Here is a 19,926-nt window from a genome sequence, read left to right on the forward strand (position 1 = left end):
CAAGTATCATTTCAACCGTCTCCGCTACAGATCGAGTTACTCAAGATTTCTTAAGAAAAATAAACCGTCAGCATCTGAAAATAAAAACCTGAGGCAAGTTGCTGCAATGCACATATGAATTGGATTTAGTCTGAAAGCATTAAACTCTTGCTTTTGTAAAGAAACTGTGACTTTTACAACAAAGATAACTTGGTACAGTGTAAATTCTTCCAGCATAACTGACTTAAGTAAATGATTGTTTATCTAATGAGTCATAAATCACTTTTCTCTATGTGGTAAAGGACTCTGGATTCTTTCCAATGGCAAAGACTCTTATTTTGACAGGTCACTCAGCTGATGTGGAATCAAACCTGTGACGTTCCCTCTACAGGACGTCACTCTGCCCATTAGGATACAGATCTCTGGGTGTAACAGCAGTGTTCATAAGCGCTGCTCCTGTATTCCCACGCTGGCTGCAGCAGCTTGTGATTGGCTCAGATCAGGTAATAGTTACCTGCCTCCTCTTCATCAACACTTGCTTGGAAATCTTGACCCCCCCCCCCCCCCCCCCCCTCCTTCCAACACTGGACCCCGCGCCCCTCCTCTCTCTCTCTGCACAGTCTGCAAACTGCAGCTCTATCAGTAACTCATCACACCCAGCCACAACCGCTCCACCGACGTGCGAAAAGGCCAATGCGTCATCGCGCCTTCGGGGCTATGGCGAGGAGAGGAAATGCGGGAGAATGTTCGAGGATGTAGAGACGTCAAACGGTTGGGTGAGTGGACGAAACGCGGAGGAAAACAGTGAGAGCCTCAGAGAGACTCCGAGAAAAGGACAACGACAGGCTTGTTGGAGACAGAAAGATCCATGCGCCAAGTTGTGCCAAATCACAGTTTTGTACGGCAGATGTAAGAGCAAGTAACATGACATCATGTCATATCATGTGATGGAATGATAAACTCCCAGCATCCTCACATTTGCATAAATGGCACGGGATCCTGAGTTCTGCTGCATCCAGGTGAATGTTTGGATACTTTTACGCATAAATTGCGTAAAAATCCAACTTTTTAAAATCAATAAACCAGATAATTTCTCACATTGCAAAGGGACACAACGATCCACTTACCGGCCACGCGAACTGGAAGGGAATGGCGACCTTCCCCGCTGTCGTTGCTCCGGCTCTGTGCGCCCTTCTGGCCGCCCTTGAACTGAAAAGTATTCCCACCGATAACCTTAGTAGTTTCCGAGCCGTAGGTGCACGGCCCGTTGGTCCATGACCTCACTCTGATATTCCTTTAAACACACTCGGACGTAGGTGTCGCACTCGTCCTCGCCGCAGTGGCCCTCGGCCGCGCTCTTCTTCCCGCGTCGCAGCAGTCGCCGTTCAGGAGCTGACCTCTGGGGTTATCCACCGAGATCAACTGCAGCTCGAAGTAACCGGTGGACTGAGACACCTGGGGAGGACATGAGAGTGAGGACGGGCTGAGAGGACTCACACTGAGACATGTACACGCTCCAAGGGTCGAGTTGACATACGGTCATCAGGAAAAAAACAGATCTTCATGCATGAAAACTGCTGTAAAATGAGGCATTTAGTCCTGAAACCAGCGGAACCCGAGCAGGTTTAAGGGCAGAGACAGTGAAGAGTCTCTGCAGCTCCACCGCTGTGGTACATGTTGGCACAGCGGAGCTTCCAGAGCTGGATAACACCACAGTTACTCTAATTCAGCTCAGTCTGCAAATCAAGCTGCAGGAAAACACCTCACATATAAAACGAGCTTTAGAGTTAAAAATCTGATTCAAATAATTATCATCTTTACATGCTGTGACTTGTTTCCTCAGCAGGTGAAGCAACGTGAAACTATTTCACACAGTTCTTTTTGCGTAATCATCGCAAAAACAGTCATTTACGGCCGAACTTTGGACGAGAGTCTTTGGTGATGAAACAACAGAATTTGCACCAAATCATACCCGTTATTTCCATAATCACAAAAACTCCAATTGATTATGGTCTTCACTCAAACGTCCTGCTCACTTCACAGAAGAGCTTTTTTATTGGACTGTAAATTGGTTTTATTTCCCAAAGGACGCGCGTAAATGTGGTAAATCCGAGATCACATTGATTCTAACCACAGAGCATACGATTCAATAAAGCGGAATTTAACCCTCAGTCAAAAAAAAACAACACACACACGCACACAACTTCCAGTGAGAGCAGCATCAAACCCACTCAATAAACTCTCACCTCAGCCCACAGCGTCAGTGAGAGTACACACTAGAGAGACGCGCTGCACTTTCCCAGATTATTCCACATGTCTCCGGACTGCTCGGTGTTGGGGACCATGAGGGAAATGCAGAAAATGTCTGTCTCAATCAGTCAAAATGCTCATGAAGAAGAAGAGGAAGATGAAGAAGAGGAGGGAGAAGCAGTATCCTCCGCGCCCCGGTGTCCGAGGCGTGCACAGCGCGGCCCTGCTCCCCGGGATAGCCTGCGGCTCTGGAGGAGGAAAAGCGCACCGCTGCTACTGTTCGAGGTCCGCGGACGCTCCAACGACCAGACGCGTCAGCTCCACTTGGCCGCTCGACGCACTAAAAGAGAATTGGAGCCGCGGTGCGTCTACTGCTGCCCACAGCCGGAGCTGGGTGCTGCCCGCTGAACGGACGGCTCCCTGTGGCCAATCAGGGGCCTGCCGGGTGGAGCGTTTCACAGCCCGGAGCCAATCAAAGGAAGGGGGGCGGGCCAGAGGAACTTAGCTGGTGGGATTATTATTTAAAGTTTATCAAACAGGAGCTTTGTACTAATATTTATACTTTGCCTCATGTAGTTAATGATGTTTCACTGGAAACGTGTCTCAATAATACATTTATACACGTTTTGTTGGTTTTAGGTAAAAATGAAATGATTGATATTGATATAAATAATAGAAAATGTCCAGGTTGAATATGAGACCAATGAATAAACAGAGAGAAGATGCAGAGTGTAACAGGCTACATGTGTTTAGTGTTGGTCTGTGCACTGCTCCTCACTGACCTGCAGGCACAGGAAACATGGCTGTCAGCGCCCTCTACTGGACCACATGCAGCCACAGTGATGGGATCAGACCCCCCCCCATCACTGTAATCCTGAGGTTTAATCTTCATGGTATAATGAATTCAGAATGTGATTCAATCAATGAATCTACATCTAAATCTCATCTTATATTAACATTTAAACAAAAATATTACAGAGATTTAAACAGCTAAAAACCATGAAGTTGTTGGAGAGCAGAGGTGAAGCTCCATGCAAGTCCCACTCTCAGTTCGTAAGTTTGTCAGCAGGACCTCGACCCCGAACATCTAACATTGAATCAATTGTTGATTGCATAAATGATCTCAAAGTGTTTTTCCTATCAGAGATCGTTTATGGGAACAAGCAGCTCACGATGCAGCCGTGAGATTCTATAACATGTGTTTCATGTATAAACCAAAAAACGACCTCAAAGTTATATATTTTTATGCTCCAACCTTAAATGTTTTAAAACACTATTCCGTGTTAATATTTCTACATATTATGTAATACAAACTTAAAAATCAACAAGGAACTGCACTGTCGAGTCGTTTGTCAAAATAAGAAACGAGCCACAACACACCTGTCGTAGCTGACACCGTAACAGCTTGTGCAGTTGTCAGTTTTACATAATTGGAAACTGAGATCATAAAACGGCAGGTGAGTCTGTGCCAAACTGTACTCTTACCATCCCTTTCAGCTATAGCCGTGAGCACGGCTATAAATAGCAAGTGAGTGTCGATGGAAGCTTCAGACGGAGGCGAATAAATCAGCGTTTTACAAGATGGCAAGTCGGTGAACATCGCTACGGCAGAGCTAGCATGCTAACATGCGCACATTGACCAATTAGCGCTTATTTCAAAGCCAGATGAAAAGCGAAGGGATCTTCTACGTTATCCCGAGGAGAGCATGAACATCTGAAGTAGAATTCGTGGTTAATTTTAGGAGTTGTTGAAACATTTCACTTAAAACCACAAACCAGAGCCTCAACGCGACAAAGTCAGGGGATCATCAAAGTAAGATAGATGCATCCTCTGGGGAACATGATTAACAGAATCTGGTGCCAATGCGTTTGACAGATGTTGAGATAATCTGAGTCTGACTAAAGCGGTGGAACCAAGACCATCGACCCAATGTTACCACAGCAACATCCATCCGTCCTTTATATATGATCCATCGAGGGTCATGGGGGGTCATGGTGTCTCACCAGCTGACACTGAGCGAGAGGTGGGATTCACCCTGAACTAAAATAAAGCTTCTTGTATCAATCTTATTCTTATCAAGTGAGTAGTGTTCTTTTCCCGCCATATTTGTCTCAGCTTGGACGTCACAGATGTTTCTCCGGTTTGAAAGTTTCATTCAAGAACAACAAGCCTTCTGTCATTCCGTCGCTTCCAACACGCAGAGAAGATTTCCTGTTGCTTTCATATTCGACACACCAGCTTTCATTTGGGCAAACGTGGCGAATCCACGATGTCTCAGATGACGGGCTGTGATGGGGGGGGGGTGGGTGGGGGGGGTCTAATAAGACAGCTGTGTCTCTTCATTCAGATCCTCCTGCAGCAGCTCCAGCAGACAGTGGATCAGTTCTGCAGGGCTGGTCCGTCAGCGGCTGCAGGACGGAGTCCGACAGGTGGCCCCTGACACCCGGCAGCAGATGTTTCCTCCCAGCGAAGCAGGTGCAGGCACACGCAGACACACATCTTGTCATGTGCAAATACTTGTGTACATATGATTCATTCACACGCCTGCACACAGACACAAACGTCTTATGTTCATCTCTTTACGACGGCTCTTATCAGCAGTGATAAGGAGGTATGTGAAGCGCAGATAAACTCTGGAAGTAATGAGGTTAATTATCTGCGTAGAATTACTGCAGGATCGACGGGCACTTCACAGAGCAGCAGTGCACTTAGCTCAACGTGTGTAATGGCTCCTCTAAAGGTGCAAGTACTGAATTATTTCAAGGTACTTTTACTTTACATGAGGACATGCATTCACTTTTCAAAAGTAAATACTGACCTTGCAAACCAATATCTCCGATTACACAGAAGATGAGATCATAAACTACAACACACTCGCTCCTTTGTTTTGGTTTGTTCCTTATTCTTTCCCTTAAAGACAGCGTCTGCCAATTGAAACATCTGCTCCGTGTTGACAGCCATTGCTTTTACATGAAGAGAAAGTTGGAGACGACAGAAAGCTGGCTGCTCTCTGCCACACACAGGAACTGTCACTTAGGAGTGTTTGTTCAATACTCAGTTGAACATTTTCATGAGAATGGACTTTTTTGACTTTATCTTGGAGCGTTTCCATGAAAAAGAGCAAGGAAATGACGACTGACTCCGATCTGACCAACCAACCAGCAAACAGAAACCATCACCCCTACAGCTGCAACCTGAGCAGTGAGCATTCGGTCAAAAACCAAAGTACCAGACAAAGGTTTGAGATTGTTGAGAAGTTATGGGATAACAGGTATCTTGAATTTTGGGTTTTCTTGAATGGCTGCAGTATAGGTCATAAATCCAGCCTTCTACATGTTAGCAGGTGGCACATGAACCAAACTTAAACATTAGTTATTTGATGATATAAAAACAGGGTGAACATCATGATTGACAGCTGAGACTGACCCGATTGGTCAGGTTGGTGCGTCAGCAGGATCCCGAGGCTCCAGACCTTGATCACTAACACACTCTGACTCCTAATGGCATCACCAGGGAGATGGCCTTCCTTCCATTCATCTTCATATACAGTCATATTCATTGGTCACGGGCGGCTGTGGCTGAGGGGTAGAGCGGTCGTCCTCCAACCTGAAGGTCGGCAGTTCGATCCCCAGACTTCCCCATCTGCATGCCGAAGTGTCCTTGGGCAAGATGCTGAACCCTGAATTGCCCCTCAACTGAATTGCCCCTCAACAACAAAGTGCTGCTAATAGATGCACTGTATGAATGTGTGTGTGAATGTAAAACTGTACTGTAAAGAGCTATGAGTGGTCATCAACTAGAAAAGTGCTATATAATATATATATAAAACCAAAACCATTTGTCTCTATGGATTACACCAGTTGATGCTACAAGGTACCAGCTTCATTCTAAGATATCTGAATATTACACTTGGTTCTTGTTCTTTAGAAAGGGATTACCCCAGCCAGCCAGTGCAGTGTGTCCAGACCTGTGCGTGTTGACTCTTGGTTTGGGAAACGGAAGATTACAACTAAAACAAAAATGTGTTTTCACATTCAAGAGACGAATGTTTGAAGGATTATGAAATTGAGCAGGAGATAAAAGTCCCATCTCACATTGCTGGGGCCTCTAATGCAGAACAGAGACTAAACAAGAAGTCTACACACGCTGATCTGAAAGGTCCTGCAGCGCAGATATAATGCTGCTGTTTACGAGCGCTGCACCACCTCATATTATACCACAGCTGCCGAGCTGCAGGGTTCCCTCCGAGGAAATTAAATCCTGTTTTTTAAATTATTAATAAGGTTAATTCATTATTAGGAAAGCATCCAGATTGTAAACACACCATTTGTCCTTCTTTGAAACTGTTTGTTCGTACAGTGGAGTTCAACGTCCACGGTCTGATTCCACTCTATGTGCTGCTGTGTTCTCTCCCATGTCTTTTATTGCATGTATGTTCAGCAGCACTTTACAAGCTCGGCTCTGTCTCCGCTCGGATCCCACTGATGTAGATTCCTGCACATTAATCACACCTGGTGATTAAAGTAATTCTTCCCCTGATGACTGTGTTTTATGAAGTGAGATATTCAGACTTTGTCTCTCTGTCACTGTTCGAGGTCCTGAGTCAGGCCTGCAGGCGAGCACAGCCAGCGTGTGTCTACCTGCACCAGAGGAATCAGTCACTTTCCACTTTTTATCGCTTTTGTTAATCCCATGACATCACTTGGCAGGAATGTCTACAACTGCATTTTTTTATATAACTAATTTGCAACAGACAAAAATGTTCAATGGCTCTTCGACATTTTGCTTTCACATAATCAGAAAATGTTTTTAAAATGTATTTTCTTCATGACATCTGTAGCAACGTCATGGTTCCTGTAGGTTGCCTGAAGTTTCGGTAAAGACTCGTTTATGAGTTCATGAGATCATGAGTTGGACGTGTTTGCTTTTTAAATATTTGACCAATGACGATATCTTTCCGAACCTTAAACAAAACAACTGTTGGCGTCTGCACAGTAGCATGTTGCACAGGAAGGTTTCCATGAATTAGGAACATCGAAGTAAATCTTAGAAAGCAGCCAACACAATAACTATCGCAAAAAACTTTAAACTGCACAATTACAGCCAACAACCAAGTCTTTTTATTCACAGATGTAAGTATTTAAATTAGACAACGAGCGAAAAGGTTTGTTTCAAAAACTGAATATTATTAATTTGACAGAGTTTACCTGGATAATTCCTGATGCTGCACTTTTCCACTGGCACCTGAAGTTATGTGCCTAGTTATGTTTTCATTAGTGTTTATCACTTTTATTTGTACATCAAAAAACGTTCTGATTATTATATACAAACGGTTGTGACCTCCGCCAGGGAGGTTATGTTCTGCCTCTTGTCAGCAGGATTGTGCAAAAAGTACACAATGGATTTCCATGGAACTTGCACATGGGCCAAGAAAGAGTCTGTTACATTTCGTCATGGATCTGGGAAAAAGGGGAATCCAGGCTAACAATGATATGATATATATATTAATATATATATATTATATATTATTATATATATATATATAAAATGTAAATAATTCAATACTAATTGTCACAGGACATAATTAAACTTGAGAAATACCTTGTTATGTTTAAAATCATTTCCTCTCGTTAACCACCAGTGAATTTCTATCGAGACTGAACGAGCCTCGAAAACAAACAGTACAAACTGTATCTGGATGTTCGATCTTCACATTTCTGCTTCTCGGTCGCCCCACTCGTTTTTCTGACCTCTACCTTTTCCTCCTCTTTCTATGTGACTCACGAGCTACTGTTTCTCAAGGCTCATGCTGGAAATCAAAGACTAATGTGTTTCCAGAAAGGAATATGCCCACAAACACAATCGCTTTCACCTTCACCCACAGCTTCTGCACACACCGTTAAGTGCAACGGCACACAAACAGGCCGAGGGCTGAGAGAGCTGCCATAGAAACGTTTACAAGTCCCATCCTGAGGAATGCAAACAGAACTGAGTCGAGCTCTTATCTGACAAAAGAGTAAACTTTAGACAGTCTTGTCGCGGCTTGCCTGTGTGGTCCGTCCACGACAATACAGCACGCCGCAGGATCCTTGTCTCAGAATGGACGATTGTCTTACTTTTTCAATCCTTGCATATCCCAGCAACTTGCCTTCTTGTTTACACGAGGAGCTCAGGCGGGGGTGGTTTCTGAAAGATCACGCGCACACTCACTGCCTTGCTCAGGGGCATGTGAGAGTCGATGATGCTCTTCAAGGAGTGGAGAGAGTTGCTCATTCATGCTCAAGTTCCCAGCAGGGATTCAAACTTGTGATGTTCAATTCCCAAAGCAGCGACTCATCACAGGGTGGGGTGAGTGTCTGGGTCAGAGCAGCTCGGAGTTGTTTGGAGAAGCAGACAGGTGAGACTCGGTTTGTGCCAAGTCAGTTATCAGCCGGCGGGAGTCGAGCACATCATGCTCAGATGTGGATCAGCACCTGGATGCAAAGCTCCAGTAAACATGAATGTTGTCAGCGTTGGAGGGAAATAAAAACAAGGTTTTGTTTATGAGAAGAAAAAGACAAGATGTTAGGTCACACCAAGAGGTTTTCTAAAGTCTGGGCCCACATCAAGAAACTGGGAGCGCCACAAAAATAAACCCTTCAAGAAGGAGTGCAATCAATTCATGAGGTTTGGGAACTACTGCACATTTTAAACCCACCAAACGTAATAAGCTGCTTTCAGACATGAACTCAAGATAATCCATAAGAAATTGAGTCTGGACATTTTCCTGAATTTACCTTTGACATGTGAAGAACTCAGCAGGAGATTGTCTGAGTCCGATTCACATTCAGGCTCAGAGTGGAGCCTGGGTAGAGAAACATGAGGCAGAATGTGACGCAGAAATGCATAAATAATACTTCCCGTATTCTCTGTTGTCAGGAGACAGAAGGAATATTTCATGCCAACTTGGGTTTTTACAAACGATGTCAAAAGCAGCAAGAATGTCCTGAGAGGACAAGGATGAAGCTGCCGGACGAAGTACCTTTGAGCAGGACAGTTTTCACGCTGCGATCTGACCTGAGGATGAGGTGAAGAAATGGTGTTTGTCCTCTCACCTCTGAGCACCCCCACCTTCAGATGAAATCACCACCTGACAGCTCACTGACATTCTGGAGCCCACTCTCCACCTCCGCACATACCGACCACAAGCATGCTTATCTCCGACTTATGAGAGAACTGTTGGAACAGGCTCTGTAAATGAAGAAGTATTCACCAATCCCCCCCCCCCCCTTCACACATAATGTCCCGGTTTCGTTCTCACGCAGTCAGTGGAGAAAAATACTTATTCTGCCATAAACGCAAAGAACCGTCACTTTTGGGTTAATTGTGCAACAGTTCGTTCAAGCAATTAATCAGATTGCAGGTTAAAGTGGATTTAAATGGGAGTTTCTTGGGGGATTTGTAAATATGATGTGATAAACTCAAGTCAATCGTAATTTGTATAGATGTTTATAAAGTGAGCTGTCAATCATGATGTCTCACCCTGTTTTTATACCATCAAATTACTGTTTACAGCAACTTACTGGAAAACTTAACACCTGAACACATCAGTGTGATAACAACTTCCTAAAATGACAGAAACCATCTTAAGAAACATGATTTGATTTGGACTTTTTTAGTGTGGTCCATGTCCCATCTACTAACTTGGAGGAGGCACGGCTTATGACCTACGCTGCAGCCAGCCACCAGGGGGCGGTCTACATTCTTTGGCTTCACTTCTTTTGGGGAGTGGGAAAGTTCCATCTTTAGACACAGTGTGAGGTTCCATGCCGGTAGCGCTGGTTTCAGATTCATCCACTGAATCGAACAGCACAATTTATGATATTACACTTTTTTTTTATTAGAGTCTGAAACTCCCAAATCTACGTGCAAGTGTTTGTCCTGAAAAACAAATATTTTACCTCAAATCGACCTCAAGAGCAATCGCACACACACGCATGTTTATGCAGCCTCAACATACCTTCACACAAAGACACGCACACAAATCGGACGCCACCACTCCCACACACACGCCTACACACAGACAGCACAGACGCCAACGCAGGGCAGGTGGCAGGTGAGCAGGTGTTCGCTGGCGGGAAGATCCAGGTCCTCTGAGCCGAGGCCAGTGTGTGAGCGGCAGCGGCAGCAGGTGCAGGCGCTCTAATCCGGAGGCGTGCGTCTGATAACACTGGAGCCATGATGGTTTACTGGCTTTATCACATGCAGCAAGCAGGAGGACAGACACGGAAACCTTTACACCCGTCTGTCTGTCTGTCTGTCTGTCTGTCTGTCTGTCTGTCGTCTGTCCGTCTGTCTGTGCAGTCTGTGCAGTCTGTACAGTGATTAGACAACTTTACATGTTAAGTTTTCTGAACTTAGCATTAGATGGGGTTTGATGTTGAAAGGTAAAGTTATTGCTGAAGCTGTACCGGACTGAACAGGAGGCTCGACATGGGAGCTAAGCTCTGAATTCATCCGTCAGGTCATGTGCTCTGAGTAATGACACCATAGATACGAGTAGATAGATGGATAGATAGATAGATGGATAGATAGATAGATGGATAGATAGATAGATAGATAGATAGATAGATAGATAGATAGATAGATAGATAGATAGATAGATAGATAGATGGATAGATAGATAGATAGATAGATAGATAGATAGATAGATAGATAGATAGATAGATAGATAGATAGATATAGATAGATAGATAGATGATAGATAGATAGATAGATAGATAGTTCCCTTCACTCGTCCTTCATGCGATGAGGATCTCAGACATCAGAACCAAAAGAACTCTGACTAGAACTCGTAGAAGAACCAGCAGTAGAACTCCCTAATCCATTTCATGTTCAAGCTATGTACAAATCACCTAAACTCAATTCAGTTTAAACACAATTTAATACAAAAATATAATACCAAGCCTTATGAAACCATTAGAAAGGGATCTGCAACTCTGAAAATGTATTAAACCCCCAACATACAGAGAAGAGAGTTTGTCACACGGAGGAAACTTACTGGGTAAGTCTACATGACGAAAGCCTGAAACTCTTCACATAGGTGGATTTAAATAAAGACCTTTTCTTCCATTGTCTTTTACCCTGACTGATAGCCGACCTGCCGCAGAGCGTCTCTCACCTCGCTGCAGGTCGGTGGAGGCTCTGATTTCAGAGCTAAAACTTCTTAACAAGGCCAAAAACACAAAGCAGCTCCCTGTCATCTAACACGGCAGCATATGGGCCCCGGTTCCCACACCCAGCTCCATGTAAACATCTTATTAAGCTCTGCAGGGCGGGGAGCACTCGGCCATAAAAGGAAGGAACAAAACAGCAGAACCCCCCCACCCACCCACACACACACACACACACACACACACACACACACACACACACACACACACACACACACAGACAGTGTCAATTAGGCCCTGTCTGAGATTGCTGGCTGCCTGGCTGGAGGTGCTGCAGGTCCTGTGAAGCTCCAGGTAATCACTGCAAATTAATACCTGCACAAGCTCAAGGGGCTTTTCTGTGAAGTCTGAGGGGAAAAAGCTTTTAAAAAATGCGGCGGACGAGGCTCCTTCCTGCCTCCTGCTCACCTGAGGAGGCCGATCACTGAGCACAGGGACGTGCATCCAACGTTCACATCTTGAGAATCTGTCCAAGTTTCTAATGAGTAATGTCTAAATCTACACAGGACACTAAAGACAAGACGAACCGACGGAGAATCACTTCTACACATCTCTGGTTCCCTTTTCAAAGCAGGTGTGGGTGTCATGACGGGTGGAAAGGTCAACAGGGGGGGGGGGGTTTGAGAGAACGTGTTAAGTCTTGACCTTTACCTCTTGAACAAAATCCTACCTCCTCAGTCGAAGGTCTCGACCTGACAATGCAAAGTGCCTGGAGATGATGTATATTGTGATTTGGTGCAATACAAATACGTCCACTAAGACCAAGGACTTGTATTGTGTCCGTACACATCGTGTCCCACACACGTGGCAAATTTGGATTCAGATAATCACCATAGATTTTGTTATTGATTTGTAAAAATAAATGATCCTCATTATTCAGCATCAACCCTCTCTGTACTCCCAAGTTAAAACACACATGGTAACAATGGTTCCGCTTCATGAACATCCCCAACAGTAGAAATCATGATCAGCTGTTTGAGAAGCTGAGGAAATCTCTTTATAATAATTGTCTCTAAGCCAAAGTCAAAGTTTCCCATGAGAATATCAATATTGTGAGCTCAGACCATGTTTAATGTAAACATGAATAACTAAAGTAAATGAATAAAGCCTAATACAATACTTTAATGCTGTATTTAAGTAAATGAACTGAGTTCCTTCACTCTCCCTTTCTGAACAGACTGATGTCATGCAGCAGACGCACCAACATGTCGGTGCCTAATAAAGACCGACTTCCTGACCTGAAGAATGTCAGTCAGTCCAAACACGTTAGTTTTTCTTAAGGTCGATAATTTTGCTTTGATTTCTCTTCTTTCTTTTTTTTTACTTTGCACAACATCCTCGGTGGGAGGCGAGCTGGGATGCGGGAGAGGCTTCACTCTCACCACCATCACCACAACCAGGAGCAACAAGTGTGTGCTTGACTGCATATTTGTGGAGGTGGGCATGTTTGCCTTGGCTCACACGAATATTTCTGGTTAAGTACAGTATAGGTGATGCCCCACTTTGAGGAAATAAATCAGGTCTGTACGCAACATCTCAAGGAACATAAACTGCCCTAATTATCTTTAAACGAATCTCCCTCCTTTTTCCTTTTTTTCTGTCTTTTATCCACAGAAGTGGGCGGGGTTTGGAAACTCGGCGCCCTGTTACCTGATGGCGAACACTATGAATGCAAGTTGTAGTTCCCTGTATTGTATATAGATGTTATTAAAAAAAAGTCAGGGCATGCTCAAATCTAAATTATGATTCATTACGTCGATTGTCGGCTCATTCGAGTGACAGCACAAGGGAGAAAATACATATTGTCTCGGAGCAGCAGCGCTGTATACGTCTGCATTTACAGGCTGGTGGTAAATGATTGAGGTGTCCTTTCAAGGAGAAACACACCATTGTTCCCTAACAATCCACAATCTGACACAGGAAGTGATACACAGGACACAAATACAATGACCAGCATGGCTGCGAGTCCGTGACAACAGAATGGCGGCTCCATGGAGCAGTGGGAAAATGTTCCTGTGGCTGTGGAGCAGCCGAACACACACCAGTGTACAAACACACACGAGGCAGATGCAGAAGTCAGAACACAGATACTGTACAAAACTTCCAACCTTTAAAATAAAAAAACACAACAGATGTTGACACAAAGTTATCGCTGTGAGTCACAGCTTATCGTGCTTCTCCTAACAAGAAACCATTACAATTAATCAGAGAGGTTTTCTCACAAGAAGTCGATGCCAAGATTATCTAAGACGCGGTGATAAACATCACAGGTACCGTAGGAAAACTCAAAACCAAGGAAGTTTGGAGCCGATCCAAACAGGGGCCACTTCTCCTCAAAACACTTGACGTTACCCTCTGTGCAACCTTCCTCCTGAACTTGGAGCTGATCCGCTTCTTGTCACATAAAAAGAGAAACACTTTTCCTGCCTTTTTTGTCTTTATATAGCTTTTCTCTATTTTTAATAAAGGACATGAGAACAATCAGGTGAAAGTCTGGGAGTTGCATTGCTTTCGAGAAGTTATCTGGAATAATCTTGTCAAATATAATTATGGCTGCAGGAGAGTTACTGTGGGGTGGAAGCATAGAAACGCCAGAGCAAGCTGTAAAATCCTTTACTAGTTAGTATAAGATTAAAATACAATATCACAGTATTCAAATAGCATCAAAGTGGACGGGCTCGCTGGTTAAACCCTCTCAGCCATGGTCGATTCTACATAATAGGTATTTTAACTTATGGTACTTAAACATACTACTAACTGACACTTTCAGTTGATACACAGTCACTTGTGCAAAGACGTTCCCCCCCCCCCCCCGGCCTGGGACTGATGAATGTGTCGATGGTTGAACGATCAGAGATCAGTGACACGCAGGTCAATTTGACTTTGAGGCTTTCGTGTCAAACCAAGCATCACCGGGTTAAACACATTGACCCGAGCAGCAGCAGCGACGCTGACCTTCCATCGCCGCTTCTCACTTACTCCCGCTCTCTGTTCTCTGTTTACTGTCAGCACAGATAAGGAGTCTATTCGCTTTGTTTGTTTATCTTTTCTTCGGTCCTCTTTCTCTTTTTGCTTAGGATCTCCAGGGAAGAAGCGGCACTTTGCTCTAATCACTCTGTCACGGCGGAAAGCTTTTCTGGAAATACTAAAAACAAATATTCTTGTTCTTCTAAGGAGCCAATTAGGAAATGTCCTTTATTCAGCAGTTAAATTCTAAATAAATAAATGAAAAGTCCTCCTGTAGGATGAGGGAAGTTCTTTGATTCAACATGAAACTGGGAGACCAACTTTAGACATCTTCACATTTTCTGTTTCCACTGATTATTCCTCAGCTGACAAAGTGCGGAGCTTCTTGTTGACATCACACCTCAGACCTGAGCTGTGACACGGCCTTGACACCACAGCTCTGCACTGATTGTACTGAAAGAAGAAAAGAAATGAGAGGGGAAGGCAATCTGATAGGAATGCCTCTGGAATTCCCCGGAATCTCCCCCTTCCCTTCTGCCACTTTCCCCCCCCCCATCGCTGTGCGCGAATCCATAAGGAGTTTTAGCATGCAGCACAATGGACAAGGGGAGCTATTCTGCGACCATAATGCAAGGAAACGTTACCTCAGCGCAAAAAATGTCAGGACTATAGAGGCCCCCGGTCCTGGAAACAATCAGTGAGGAAACTGAGGCAGGTGCCCACCTCCTGTGAAAATATCCTACCGCGACGTGCAGAGGGAAGGGCTGGGCTTGTCTCTGTCGACAGCAGCAGCCGGGCAGGGGAGCAATTAAACCATAAAGTCATAACGGCACAACCACAAATCACTGCACTGAATACCGTGCTGTGCACCGCAAAACACAGGCACTCGCATGCAAGAGGGTTCATCACTCTATTATTACAATGTGAGTCTGGGAGAGTTATGTGCTACAGGCACACGCAGACATCACCTGCCGTCGGTGGTGAGGACGCTGCAGAGCAAAGTAGTCAATTACAAGAGGCTGCTGTGTGGATTTTTTAAATTGAGATAAACCGGTATTATCTTAACCATTTACAGTTGATATTAGGACTGTCGCTTTTTCCTTAAATCAAGTTTGAAAAGATTTGCAATTCATTCGCTTGTATGGAATTCTTTGTTTGCTAACGTCCATTTATTGTGGCATAAAAATGCAACATTAAAGCTGCTGCACTCCAGGTCAGAAGGGGGCTGGTAATGCAATCAAAGGTTATTTGCCAACCGCCATAAAAACAAACTGAAGAAGTCCCTGGAATCGCCCACTCTAAAACCGTTTCCTACAAACGGAAGGTGTGGTCTTGGGTTCCGGCCAAATCATCTGGTGTGTGCGTTCTGAGAAATAAAATATTAAAAAATTGGTCATTATGTCTGTGGGCTCCCACGTTTTTAAAATCGATCAAGAGTTGTAAATCCTCTATTGTGCAGAAGCCTTTATCCAATGACTTTACTGATAGTCTACGTTTAAGTGGGGGTAATGTTTTATGGATGAACTAAACCTTCACAATATTTGAAACTGTGAATTAGATGAAACAAGCTGAAGTCTCTATGATCACAAGCAGCTGACAGTAATTGAGCAGCGTGAGCTAATTGTTAAGCTGTCTGTGCTGCAGGCGCGTTTGTTACGTGTGAATTACTACGTGTGCTGTACTCGGGACAAAAACAAGATCAAAATGGCAGCTTTAATTTTCTTAAGTGATTTCTCCTAAGCTCTCTTCTCTTTGAGGCTCATAATCTACACAACCACACATCAAAAACAAAGTACAACACAGACACACACCCTCTACACTTCCTGTCTGAGACATGATACTTGATGACGATCTAGGCTCCACATATTGTGTATAGTTCAATAAATTACAGGGACATTAGAAGCACTGAATACTGTATTTTGTCCTGGTTTTTATCCGACATAATGAACAGCTTGGCGTCCCGTGAGGGACGACAGGGATCAAAACTCTGCTGCCTCCCCAAGGACTTCCTTTAATGTCTTTGTGTGCATGTGGATTTGATACCCTCCTCCTTTAAATTAGATCCCATTACATCCATTAGCCACAGAAGCCTGTTAATATGTCTCTTCAGGGGAGGAGACCCGACAGAAAGGTCTATACCAACCTATTGTGACTCTGAATCCTCCATTAGGTTGTGATACAGACAGCAGGCATGCTCCCAGTATGCACATGGCTCCGTGAAATAAAAGAGAACTAAGAGAACAATGAATTTGATGTGAAGTGACGGTCCTTGAAAAGTCAAATTTAGTGCTATTGTTCAAATGAAGGGGAAAGGGAAATGACTAATATAATAAGTCACATTTCTGCCGGCTGACACCAGTGGGTTTGTTGCGGTAATGCGCACAGAAAAAGCATTATCTACCAGTTTTATGCTAAATTCCGCCTGCCTACAGAGGTTGGTAAAGGTAAATGGATGTTTTGACAGGCCAAAGACATGATGATCATGTTATCCTGCCCCAAATCCTCACAGTAAATGACCTCGACAAATCCAGTAGCCACTTGGGATGCGGCCGTCTCACAATGGGACCAAATTTGTCCAAGATACAAAACAGAGTGAGTCACCATCGGCTACACTCCAGCTGAGAACCTGAGAATTTACTGCATTCTAGTTTTTTGTTTCACCATTTCCCTCCGACCTTTCCCTCCTACACTTCCAACTAGAAGACGCCAGAAAAGATAAAAGAAAAACTAGCAACAGAACACGGGTACAACAATCAAGACTGAAGAAACATTTATGGGAGCTGAAGGTCAAAAGGCCAAAGCTGTGTGACTCCATGTGTTCTTGGGTGTGTGCATGTGTGTTTATCGGGGCCAGGATCTCATGGGGAGCAGCAGTATTGTTAATACATGGTCATTTTGTGTTGCACTGACTGACAGACGGGCTGGAAATATTCGCTCCCAGCTTTCTTAAGAAGGTGGCAGCGGGCGGCAGTCGCCTTAAGGAAATTACACTTTCTCCCGAAAGATCTCAATCTGGTGGCGCACGCAGCCACGCACAACAATGCCGTGTTGAAAAATGGGAGTGGGCCACGTTATCCTCCCCGGGCCGGCCCGGTTCCGAGCCGAAGGAGTGGTGTCGGCTGGCGGTTCTGATAAGCCGCTGCCACGAGGAGAAGGGAGAACCGTGGAATGACCTGTTCTGATCAACACCCTGAAAAACCCTGCATGAGGTCCCTTACCACCGAACACTCCAGAGATGTGAAGACATGAAGTTGTAAAAAGGGGTGACTCATTTAAGGTGCGGTGCATGAGCAGCTACTCCCAAAACACAGGATTAGTAATGACAACAGGGAGGAACAGGAGATAGGACATGGAGGAGGACATGAATTATCACCTTTTGTGCATATGTTCAAATAGATGAACATAAATAAATGATCAAATACCTACGACAGTGACCACACCTCATTGGAGTGTTTAAAGCTGCGGGTGAACTCTAGAACCAAGTCAGGATGATGAATATGGATACGGGCAACGATAATGCCGCTGGGGATTCAGCTGTTCTACTGAACAGATGCAGCAGAACAATTAGATGCTTCAAGAAAACAATCAGTTTTCTATAAATACAACCTCATTTAAAAGGGACCATCATTACATCCCGCTGCAGCTTTCTCAAGCGGTTCAGAGCTTCCCCCTCAACTACCTTCCACTCATGTCACCAAAACGAAACACGAGTCCTGAAGACGACTCCTTGTTGATCTCCACTTGCTTTAAGAACATGTATACAACAATACTTTGGTGTGTACCCTGGTTCCGTTTGTTGCATGCGTAGTACACAGTAAGTATGCTCACGATGCATCTGGTCATCTGCTTAACGTGTGGCTAAAGTAAGCAAGTATATCTCAGGCGTTATTGTGCAACTGGACTCCATCGGGATCTGGAGGCCACTTTATCCTTCTAATGTCAGAGTGAAGGTTGGAGTGTTGGATGGTGGAGCAGCAGGACCATTACCCACTCAGATCCTAATTACAGAGGCCGAGTGTGGGACACAGAGTGACGGAGACATGCCTGGACATGTGGAGCTAGTCCAACACTTGGGCCCCCCGACACACACACACACACACACACACACACACACACACACACACACACACACACACACACACACACACACTGTAACTAGTCCCCAGTCACTGCAGGTAGTCAGCCACTCTGTCAGTCACACGGTCTTTGAGTATGAAGGGTTTTATGGTTCATTTGAACCTTTTGAATTACAAGGGAGTGGTTTAGCACATTGGAGAAAACAATGAGCAGTTAAGTTTTCAATCGCAGGAAAATACTGTTTCAGTTTGTTCAGCTCAGCTTCCTGTGAGTGACAACTTGCCTCAAACGCTGTTAAACCTCCACCCATCTGGTCCTGAGCTACATGCTGAGACTGACAGTGGGAATAATTACCTGCAGCTGCTCTGAGACTCATGTCACCTCCAGGTAATTCGCTTGAAGGGAAATTTTAACAAGTCACAAGAAGGATCCATTTTGGTGTGAAAACTATCGTGAGGAGCCAGAGTACCGTGCAGCGGTGACCGAGGTGTGGAGCCACGGTATCGGAATCAGATTGGGGGATGAATACAGTCAATTAAAGTATATTACTATAAAGTATTACTAGACTCGCAGAGTTTGTGTTTGTCTGTGTGTAAGTGTGTGTCCGTCTATGTGTGCGTCTGCTGTCCCGTTGCCTGCACGCCTGACATGAGGCATGGAGGCCGGACACAGACGAGCGGCTTCTGACAGGCATTTCAAACCCCTCCTGCCCTCTCCACCGTGTGGCCTCGCCGATAATGGGAACCTGATCGGAGAGAGAGCATAGCGGGCGGCGGGAGGTGCGGGGGGGGGTGGGGGGTGTTGTGTGGTCCGTCTTTTGTGAGAAACTCTTCAAAGCGCTGGCCCTCCTATTTGTCCACTGGAGCTCTTTGTAACGGTATCCTCCACTGTCATTTTGCCCCTTTTATTTTTAGGCAGGGCTATTATTGCTTCCATACCCCTCACATACCCCAAGGCTTTGTTTGCAGGGGCAGGGTCAGGTTTTAACTTTTTTTTTTTCAGCATGTGCAAAACTGTCTTTTCTCCCTCTCCTCCACATGTCGTTTGTGCAGAGTAATGGATCATTTCAAGTCTCTCTGGAACAGGGGGGGGGACTTTGGTCCAACAGATATTGGACCAAAGTCCTGAGGTCTTTGATTGGATTGCAAGATTATTTTAAAATTCTAAATAATCAACATAAGTTGCAGCGTCAAAAATCATTCGGGCAATGGTGCATCGATGGAGGATAGACTGACTAATGCAAAACTGACATGTGGGCGTCAAGTATTAAGAGCGAGTGAATTTGACCCAAGTCCCAGAAACCAAGCAGTCCTTCTACACTAGATCAGTATCGTGCTCGTCAATCACGGTTTGTTGATTTAATGAGAAACACCAAATAATAAACCAGCCCTGGGCCACAAGATGGGTTTGGTTTCAGTTTGAAACTGCTCTTGACCTGCG

The 19,926-nt window shown here is 44.6% G+C and overlaps 1 protein-coding gene across 1 annotated transcript in view; it reads right to left on the reverse strand.

The window, feature by feature from the left end:
• Window positions 1–2,590, reverse strand: part of LOC117756757 (protein jagged-2-like) — a 45,946-nt gene extending 43,356 nt beyond the window's left edge. The window contains 5 exon segments of the mRNA XM_034577536.1: window positions 1,107–1,145; window positions 1,147–1,251; window positions 1,253–1,342; window positions 1,345–1,434; window positions 2,226–2,590. Coding sequence (XP_034433427.1) covers window positions 1,107–1,145; window positions 1,147–1,251; window positions 1,253–1,342; window positions 1,345–1,434; window positions 2,226–2,324 — 423 coding nt within the window. The 5' untranslated portion in view covers window positions 2,325–2,590.
• Between the last annotated feature and the right edge of the window lie 17,336 nt (window positions 2,591–19,926).

The sequence above is a fragment of the Hippoglossus hippoglossus genome, chromosome 22 (genome assembly GCF_009819705.1).
Source record: "Hippoglossus hippoglossus isolate fHipHip1 chromosome 22, fHipHip1.pri, whole genome shotgun sequence".
Classification (NCBI taxonomy): domain Eukaryota; kingdom Metazoa; phylum Chordata; class Actinopteri; order Pleuronectiformes; family Pleuronectidae; genus Hippoglossus; species Hippoglossus hippoglossus.